Genomic DNA, 10,686 nt, shown 5'->3' with positions numbered 1-10,686 from the left:
TAATTTTTAACAACTTGATTTAAGTTATTTTTGTAAAATCAATATCAATATTAATAAAATTAGAATTTGTATTTAGTTTTTATTTAATTCTAGTACATAAAATTAAAATTATGTTGTATTTTAATTTTAGTTTAAGAAAATCTCTCTTTTTATTATAAAAGGCGCCAATTCTAACAATTTAAGAAAAATAAATAGGATTTTGAAACTTTTTGCTTCGCCCCTATTCCTATCATTCATCCTTTATCGCTAGCTGAACAAAGGCATAATCTACAACGCAATGACATATCTGTTTATCCTACTGATATTTGTTCACAATCAAAGAATACGACTCAACAAGGTATTGACGTTACTCTTGAGGAATTCAAAAAGTTACAGCTCAACAAGGAAAAAATGAACTCTTCTGATTCACCTTCAAGTTTTATGGTAAAAGATACCAACTCAACTAAAAGCAACGGATACATGCCACCACCAATGAATTCGAAGGAGCTCCTTCAAGAAGTTGATTTATTTAATATTAGTAAAGGATTGTTTTCCTATAGTCCCGATGGATCGTTATTATTTGTCTACCCTTGATCTTGAGTTAAGTGATTTACTTTTTACTTTACGGAAGTAATATTCTTTTTAGAAAGTAGAATAATTTTAAGAAACTTAATTATTATTTTTGAATAATGTTTACTTAGATCGACGTTAGTAGTAGCCTAGTAGGTGTTGTTGTTTAGTTATTTTATTATAATTTCGGATTCTAAAATTAATTTATGCTTTTTTGGGAATAATGATTTCATTTGAAAATACAGATTTGACAAATAAAAAAATTTAAATTTAGATTTAAGTTAAATTCACCATTGTTATAAAAGTGGTTAAAGATGAGAATTTAAAAATGATTTTCAAAACTTTATCATTCTCAAATTCTTCATTAATTGATTTCGTAATTGAAATTTATAATTTGAAATAAAATATTTATCTACAAACACAACCTTATGAAATTCTGTATTCTTTCCCTTTCTTTGAGCCCAATTCTGAGGCCATGAAGCAAGAGCACCCTTCATTCCAACACAACTTCTAGAATAGGTAACTGGGATACACGACCCCCTTTGCCTTTCTATGAGTATGTTGATACAGTTTTTTTTTAGAGAAACTATAGATCCCGCCTTTTATTTGTTGTTGCTTTTTTCAATATATTGTCACCAAGGGTGAATTTAGGATTCAAGAGATAGGGTTGCGCAATTTAAATTAATAAACGTTTTAATATTTTCTTAATTGGAATTTTTATTTACTCCTTTTGTTTTTTTTTTTTTCTTCCTATCTACTTTTTATACAGTTTTTAATGTAAATTTTAAACCTTAATATCTCTAAATATACATAATAAAACATTATAAAAAATACATAATTAAAAAGTATATATTAAGACGAATCTAACGAGATCTCACATAGATATATTTTATCTTCTAAATATGTATAAAAAATATTAATTAAATTTATTTTTCTTTAAAATGGAATATTCCAAATATAAAAAACATTAAAGAACGGAAAAGGGTATGTTTCACCCAATTTTTATTGAAACAAAACAAAGGTTAAATTCCCTTTAACATATTACAATGAGCATCTTAAACGAAAGCAAGTGTAGAGTTTTAGTCTTGATATGAACATCTCAAATTTCGATTTAAGAATTTTGTCCTTCTTTTTAAAAAATAATGTAAAGTTAAATTCAATATTTCATTCACTATATTCTTTAAGTGCATAGTTATGAACTACAGTAAATCAATTATCTATTAATGGTGTTGGCATTGAGAAAACCAAAAAATAATTACAAAAATGATGGAATACGAAGCATTTTGATGATTAACTACTAGAATTGTTATATATATGTGTTGGACTTAATTGCTATCAAACGTGTCTTTAATTTATTCAATTTTCATGCAATTAAAGTTTTTGAAATTATATTATACTTGGTTGTATTTAAGGTTATGCATACATATTAAATTAATAACTAGCATATATGGTTTAATGCAATTTGCTCATCAAATGATAAATCCATAATATTATGAAGTTAGATTGACCATAATTAATTTGGAAACCATAAAAATAACTTTATAGTGGTATTAATAAATATTAATATTCTAATATCATATATAGTAAAGTAAAATTATGATGGTTGTAATTTATTTGTCGATTAAACTTGGACCTTTATAATTAATATAAATGTTTATTTATTGGAGAAAACTTATGATTTTTTGTATATTTATTTTCTTATTAATTTAGATTTGGTTTTAAAAGTTTTATTATTAGTGGATAAACAACTTTTAACATATTACCAAAAAAATCATAAATGTTGCTCTTTAAAAGGTACCAACTTAATTTTTTCCACATATTACGTTTGGTCAACTTTTATTCGTATTGGGTCCAATTTGATTTGGGTTATTTTCTATTTCATTCGATTTGGATATACTCAACAAGTCAAGGGTTTTTAATAAATATTTACTTATCACATTTTTTAATATTTTATTTGTTTTTTATTTTTCATAAAAAGGCCTAATACCACTTTTAGGCTCCTACAAATAAAATATATTACAAAATGACTAGATATAAGGATATTGTGGAACTCAAACAATGGCAAACTTTAGAAACGAATTAAAATAATTGGGTTTTAGTTACCATCGAATTCGGGTTTTTCAATTTTACGGTTTTGATCATTTTTGGTATCAAAATTTAAAGGTTATAACCGATGATACTCAGTTGAACACACGGATTTTTAGTCAATTTTAAGTCGAATAAAAAATTAATAAATGTAATGAGCCTATATCTATTTTTAGGCGAGTATCTCACTTTGCGCTTTTTCATTCTCTCTAAAGGAAAGTATGAATATGATATGTTTGTTACCCACCTTCTTCCTCAGACCTAAGACTTGTGAGTTGTGGAATACTGGATTCATCATTATCATTATGATTAATTAGTAAGCCTACATATTTTAATTTTTTAATTTCACTCATATAATTTTCATTACTCGAAAGATAAGAGGTGTGAGCTTGAGAAAAAATGGCGGCTCTCCCCAAAGAAATAATCACTGAAATACTCTCTCGACTACCAGTTAAATCCCTTCTTCGCTTTACATCAGTTTGCAAATCCTGGTATTTCTTAATCAAAAACCCTAATTTTGCTAAACTTCATCTTAATCAATCCCTGATTTCCCAATCTAATCGTCATCTCATCCTTTTTCATCACTCTCTTTACTTTTCCCAAATTGATCTCGACTCTAATCATCTCTCTTTCTTGAAGATCAATCACCCTTTAGATCACCAAAAAACAATAGTTCTAGGTTCCTGTAATGGCGTCACTTGCATCTCCAATTTCTCTAAATCCGAATTTTTCTTATTCAATCCCCTTACTAAATCACATCGTAAACTCCCCAGTATTCCAATTCAAGATCCGAAAGATGAGGTTATATTTGGATTTGGGTATGATAGCAAGAATGACGATTACAAGGTTTTGAGGATGCTAGAGGGTTATAATTATAAAACTGACGAGATTTTTTACAATGAGGCAAAAGTTTATAGCCTCAACAATCACTCATGGAAAACGGTTGATGCTCTCCCGTATTATCTGTTTTACAAAAATTTTTATGGTGCTCTTGTTAATGAGAATCTGCATTACAGTGTATTAGTTGAACAGATATTGGATTCTGAATATATGTCTATTGCTAGGTTTGATCTTCAGACTGAAAGGTTCTCACTTATGAGCTATCCAATTGATATTTATGGTGATATATTTAAGAGCGGTTTGATGCTTGTTTTGGGTCAATTAGATGGTTGTTTGTGTTTAATGGTTAATTATCAAACCATTGATCTTGGTGGTCTTCTTCCATTGCCTACTAATGAGGTACAAGGTCCTTTACTCAAACGGGTCGATTTGTGGGTGATGAAGGAGTATGGAAAGGAAGATTCATGGGTTAGATTGTTTAGTATATGCCAACCTGAATCTATTGGGTGTTATATACATGTTCTCCCTCTTGTTTATTCTGGGGATGGGAGAAGAATTTTGTTAGATCTTGATGCTCTAAGATTTGGGTGGTATGATTTGGTGTCAAATAGTGTTGACGAAATAATAGCTGATGGGTTGCCCTTGGGATATTTGGAATCAAGTTTCTTTGTTGGCAGCCTTGTTTGTGTTTCACTTCAAGATAAGCTGTCTCTTAAAAAGAAAACCTTGCCAAAGAAGAACAAAAAGAAGTATTTTCTTTTACCATCATCTTGATTGCCTTTCATTTCTCCAAATACAAATACATATGTTTTGCTCATTATGTGTATCTTTGTGTGGCTGGTTTGGTTTATGTCAGGAGTGTATATTATTGTTGAGATACTTGTTAAACTTTTATTAATGCATTTCAACTGCAATAATAGTGTTTTATTTACATTGTTTAAATGTGAGTTATGTTTTCCGGCAAAGACTATCACCAATGTTGCCTCAGTTTCAGCTAAGTGGAGATTTATTTTTGTTGAATGTTGTTCAGGCTATGATCATATAGTCACTTTATCTAGGGTATGATAGTATATCTTTATTGAAGATTGAGTGTTTGGACACTTAGTTGGGCAAGCAATGGCTTGCATTGATGAAGGCTTGAATGGACAAGTAAAGGCTACTTGAGCCATGATGATGAAACTGACAAGCACGATGCTTGCAGAGATGTGGGCAAGTGCATGGGCGAGAAAGGGCATAATATGATGAGGGAGCTCTGCTTGGGGGTGAGCATTTAAGTAGAACTAAGGCAGTAGCTGCATGTGGTGACTGCTAGCAGATAAAAGCGAGCACTTGGGAGAGCTTCTCGCTTGCTCAGAGAGCATGTTGTGTCAGGACCTCATTTTGGCGATTTACAGGCCAATGATTTTGGGACTCCGAAGTTTTGCAAGGGGAAGAGTACAAACATTCTCATATTGGTTGTTTAACAATATACATAGAGAGCTTGTATTGCAAGAAAACTTCATTTGGTATGCCACCAAAGTCCAAACACTTAAAGAGTGTGTTTATGAGTGAATACTTAACATAATTTATTGAATTATAATTGAGTAATATAAATCATTTATTTTTGTGTTTGTGTGTGTTGGCTTTATATCTTCAACCTCTCCATCTTCCTTGGTCTTGAAAACACCATTTTGCGTATGTAATGGAGGTAGTGTGAACTCTAAACTATTGAGTGCTAAAGATATACCTTCTTTTTTTAGGAATGATTTGGACCATTTTCTTTCTGTGGGGTTCAAGCTGAGGTTGTGATCTTATGACCAGTCTTGAAGCTGCTACTTTTGCATCGTAAGTTGCTTTAATAAACTATACAGGATTGTGCTTACCTTATTTCTTCACCTTATTTCTTCAAAATCATACGTATTAACTCTTCCTTTTAAAAAACTTTGTTGTCTTTTGCTGCTTTTTGCCCTCTTGATCTGAGAGAATACCTCTGTGGTTATGATGTTAACAATTTTAAACTGTGCATCTTCAATTATTTAAAGCAATTTAATAACGATTATAAGCTACTATCCGTTGCCCTCCCCTCGACACGTCCCTTAATAATGTACAAAAAGAAAAGAAATTACACAGAGAAGAAGAATTTGGGGGGGATCAGACTAATAGTCATAGTGAAATGAGGATGGGAAGATAGTTAAGAATCATATTCTGTAGAGAAGGAAGACTGTGGTTTTTAAAATTGTTCAAGAGATGCATTGCAAGGGTTTCTATCCTAGTTTTTTATATTTCAATAGTAATCAATGTTTCTTGTAAATCCTATTTATCATCAAATCGTGCTTGCCACGTGACCTGTTGAAGTATAGTAGATTGACTCAAATCGTGCTTGCCACGTGACCTGTTGATGAAATTATAGTAGATTGATTCAAATCGTGCTTGCCATGTGACCTGTTGTAATTATAGTAGATTGACTGACAATTATTGTGTCTGTTTTGCTTACGCTCTAAGGTTTGATGTGCTTGACTTGATTGTCTTACTAGTTAGTAGCACATCGTAGTGATTAATGTATGCATATGATGCTTTCTTGCTGAACCAGTATGTATACGAAGTGTTTATGAATGTGTTTAAGTGTATAAAATGTGTGTTTTCGTGTTGTTTCATGCTTAGGACTTGGGGATCCACTAGCTGTACAGCTTGTAATGAAGAAAATTATAGTTATCCAGGAGTTAAGCTGTATTTTATTGCTCGAGGGAAGTTAACCTTATGCTAGGTGATAATGATTAGGTCACTAGTAAAAAAAAGGTCATTTGCAACGCCCTATTAGTATTGGTTTTTAATACAAAAGATACAAATAAGACTTTTTGTATCATTGGTTTTAACTGAAAGATACAAATAATGGTCATTTGTATCTTGTGTTTAAACAAACGATACAAATACTAGTTATTTGTATCATGTGTTTAAACCCTCGATACATATACTAGTTATTTGTATCTTGTGTTTCAACCCACAATACAAATACTGCTTTCACTAAAACATATTGTTCAGTCAGCCCAAAAGTCTTCATTGAAAAACCTAATCCAAACCAATCGCCAAACCCTTTCTCCTTCTCTGATCCTCTCACCACCCACAATCCTTCAGTGATCCTTTCACTGAAATCTTCAAATTTGTTTAAGAAGAACAACCCATGGCCATGGCGTGGAATCGTCATCCTACTGGTGGGTTTCATACCCTCGTTGATTTGAATCGTCGCTCGAGCCCTAATTCTAATAATGACTCTGATAATGCTCCTCAGTGATATTAAAATAGTGGCGAGAAAAGGTTCTCTTTTTCATTTTTTTTGCTTTTTATTTGTGAACACATGACATTTTATTGTCTAACTTTGATTTTTTGGTTATGATTTTCATATACTTTGGGGTTTTAAGGATTGCCCATTTTGATTAATCTCATTTTGTGGTGATTTAGTTGTGAAAATTATAGCCCTTTTGTGAGTTTTGTGATTGTTCCATTGAATTTTGATGTAGATTTTGGTGATTCAGATCTTATTATTTAGGGAAAATTGTTAAAATAAACCAATCTTTACTCGATCTACTAAAAATAAACCCAACTATTGATTATTTTTAGATAAATCCACCTATTTAGTATAATTGCTGAAAATAAACTCAACTATTGTTTATTCATAATTGCTTGATCACAAAGAAACTTTGAAGATGCTTATAAACGATAGATGAGTTTTAGCAAATATATCTAATAGGTGGGTTTATTTAAAACTAAATAATATGTGAGTTTATTTTCAGCGGATCAAGCAAAGGTTGGTTTATTATTAACAATTTTCTCTATTATTTAATACTAATTTTTTTTGCCAAATTGAAGATTGGAAATTTAGGAATTGGTGTGATAATAGTTGGAAAATTGTTTAAAAGCAACAAATCAATTAGTATGACCATTTTTTCGCCATCTTATTCATCCATTTGCTTACGATTTTCCTCTTTACTCGAGGATTTCTTCTCACTCGAAGTGAACTTCCTCATTTTACCAAATGTTCAGATGTTTCTCAGGCTCCTTGATTTATTACTTCATCAGCATTTTCTTTGAATTCTTTGCAAGGAAAAATTCAGCTTGTTGGGCTAAGGTAATGGATTGACTTGTTATTATTGCTTTTGATGCATTAAGGTAATTTATTGACTAATTTGTAGTGTTATTATCTTTATAGAACTTAGAAGCTAAGTATTTGAATTTATGGCCTTGCCAAAGTTTTGATTTTGGAGAACAATTTTCTTTGTTTTGATTGGTTTCAGGTTTGATTTTGCAGCTCCAAGTAGCTTCTTTTTAGGTTAGTAGTTTATGATTGTAATTTCAGTAAGGATGCAAGATTTGAATGGATATTGATACTAATATGAACTCATTAAAACTCAACTGATTAGAAGTGAGCATAATTGAACGAACTAAACTTGTTAAAATGGAGATGAAGTGAACGTATTAGACTTAAACTGGACTTATTAGATTAGAACCAATATGAATTGAACTTATTGGAATTAAATTGTAGTGTAAGTTTAGAATATATTTAAAGTAAAGTGAAGTGAATTTATTAGAATTAAGCTGAGTTGTACTTATTTTCTCCCTTACCTCACCTCCAACACGGTACACTTCCGAGTGTCTATTTTCGCTAAAAAATAAGACGATTTTGGTCCAAAATAAAGTGTTCAAGTGTCTAACCATGTACAAGTGACAAGTATGCGACACAATTGATGTAAAATGGAAGTGTCAACCATGTTCAAGTGTCTAACCATGGATGGATAGATTACCAGTACCACAAAAGTTGGCAGCTGATTAGTGTTTCTAATCTGATGATATGATGCAATCATATATAAGGAGCACAGAGTACCTTATATAATTAGGAGTTCTATAAAATATTAATTACCATGTCTCTGTACATTATAATGTAAGGTTAGTATAACTTGTATCTTTGGTTTACAAAAGATACAAATAATGTGTTATTACAAATTGTTGTGAGAGACGCACTATATATAGGGTAAGTAGCCCAATTAATACAAATTAAAGAGGAAATAAGAATGTGGGCTTCTTATTTTGAGGTCGTCTCTCTGAGAGACGGTCTCTCACAAGAATAACTGATGTGTTATTTGTAACTCTCTTATTAGTAACCCCAATACAAGATACAAATAACCTTAAAACCAAGATACTAATAAGGATTATTCTACTAGTGGGTCTTGTTAAGAGTGTTTATAGCTTAAGAAATGAACTTTGATAGTGAAAGTGTGGATATGACATAGTTCTATAACATGAATATAAGTGAATGACAAGATACCTTAAATCAATATATATGCTGTTCTCAAACAGATTAAATTAGAAATGAGATACAAATGGCTTACCATACAGACAAAAGTAAAAACTTAAAAAGTTATGCAAGATAAATGATCTTTCTAGATTAGTGTCATGAAATCAAACATTTAAACTATATGAAAATGTATTAAAGTTTTTAGCTGAGAAGGTAGCCTGACTTTTTGTAAACTGGTGAGGTAACGAACAGTTCCCTTAGGACGGAATATTCCTTAGAGTTTCCGTTGGGAGTATTGATTGTGTATCAGAAAGTAGTTTTGAAAAATCTGGCCCAAAAGTAAAATAATAACCCCCGCAATCAAAGATAAAGGCTATATGGTTCTTCTGTGTTATCTTTTTGAATCAGTGTAACATAATTCGTCAGCTAATTCGCTTTTTAAATTCGCGATTCACTCAAAATCACCTTAAAATAGCCCAAAACAGACCATGATTCGCTATTTTGATTTGCAGTTCGCATGATTAGTGAATCATGTGACAGTGTTTTGAATGCTTTATTAACGTTTGTGAATATTTTTCATGTATTTGTGTGTTGTCGATGTTATTGGACAGACAAATTGATTTTATTTGAGAACAGTTTATTATTTTTTAAGTAAATGGATACTTTGCTACTTTTTATTATATGAATCGATTCTTAATGAGGATCATATCGGTTATATACTTCTACAATGCAGGTAAAAAGATGGAAGGGGTTAGCTTTTGAAGATGTACCTTGTTCGTGTTATGTGTGTGTATGTAAAATAGCACGAGAACTTATGTAAAGTGTGCATGTACTACACCTACATGATTGTATTTTTGTAATTACAAGAACTTAGCACTTGTAATGGAATACAGAATACTAGATTGGGTATTGTATTGAGGTTTGGTTTAATTATCTTGTCTTTCGTTGGATATTTTCTAGTTTACATTTGAAGATATGATGATTAAACAGGTGAAATAGGCAAGGGCTTTTTCGAGGGTCAAATCTAGTCCAAACGGGTCTGGCTTTATATAAGCTCTTATTTTCATAAATAGGGTAAATGTGATGTACAAAATCGACATGCTTTAAAAAAGGCTTTAGCTTATTGTGGAGAAGTAGATGTACACGGTTTGGGCAGGATTTGGTTTGGTTCAATGAATCTTGGATTTGTCATGATCGATTTTGGAACAGATTCACCGAATCTAGTAATAAACACTAACTTTTTCATCCTTCGGATTTGGGTGTTTTGTTCTCAATCGGTTCAGGTTTGATAGTAATAGTCTTATCTCTTATACGGTTATGGATTAGAATTAGGATTAGGAATGAGACATTAAAGGTATAGTACGGTGTGTCCTTTCTTTGAGACTGGTAGATAAAGATGCAAGTGCCCTAGGGCTTGCATGTGTCATGGCCTACCATTACTGAGAGAATGTAAAGGCGGATTTTGGGCGGACCATGAACAACAAATTTGGAATAAGGGCAAGCCATGATCAATGGCACGAAAATAACTTGTGAACAATCATGCGGGTTGCCTCACTTCAACACGACCTGTGGGCTGTGGCACAAATTAGCCCATGATTTGGCTCATGTTTCACTATTTCTAAATTTTTATATCATTATGAGGTATATGCTAATATTGAATTTGTAAACGTCAACAAGAATGAAACTGAGACAGGACTTCGGTTTTTGAATTAGTTCTTGCTTATTAATATTTTTCAAAGCAAATTTCCATTTATAATAAATAAATAAATCAATAAGTCTTGTATGAGACTATTTCACCATGAAACAATCTCATATAATTAGTTAATTTCTCTAATTGATCACTTTATGATTGTAAGTAATCAATTATTTACAATAAGACTGAACTTAAAATAACACCAGTAGTAAAATTTAGCGAGAATTCATTTGCTAAGGCCTAATTACTTAAG

At 31.3% G+C, this 10,686-nt stretch overlaps 1 protein-coding gene across 15 annotated transcripts; it reads left to right on the top strand.

Annotated features, from left to right (window-relative positions):
- The first annotated feature begins 2,836 nt into the window (after nucleotides 1-2,836).
- LOC130797620 (F-box protein CPR1-like) lies at nucleotides 2,837-9,670 on the top strand. Of its 15 annotated transcripts, none has more exons than XR_009038913.1 (5): nucleotides 2,838-4,979; nucleotides 5,214-5,298; nucleotides 7,492-7,576; nucleotides 7,743-7,777; nucleotides 9,474-9,670. XR_009038913.1 is itself a non-coding variant. In XM_057660282.1 (4 exons), exons 1-3 carry the CDS (start codon nucleotides 3,034-3,036, stop codon nucleotides 7,746-7,748), a joined length of 1,281 nt encoding a protein of 426 aa, XP_057516265.1. In that variant the 5' UTR covers nucleotides 2,837-3,033; the 3' UTR covers nucleotides 7,749-7,777; nucleotides 9,474-9,670. The 15 variants fall into 15 exon arrangements, 2 of the variants coding, with proteins under 2 accessions (XP_057516265.1, XP_057516264.1); XR_009038910.1 differs by having other exon boundaries at nucleotides 2,839-4,223; nucleotides 7,552-7,576; XR_009038909.1 differs by having other exon boundaries at nucleotides 2,839-4,223; nucleotides 7,552-7,617.
- Nucleotides 9,671-10,686: the final 1,016 nt, after the last annotated feature.

Source organism: Amaranthus tricolor, chromosome 13 (genome assembly GCF_026212465.1).
Source record: "Amaranthus tricolor cultivar Red isolate AtriRed21 chromosome 13, ASM2621246v1, whole genome shotgun sequence".
NCBI lineage: Eukaryota > Viridiplantae > Streptophyta > Magnoliopsida > Caryophyllales > Amaranthaceae > Amaranthus > Amaranthus tricolor.
This window is presented reverse-complemented; position numbering and strand designations above follow the sequence as displayed.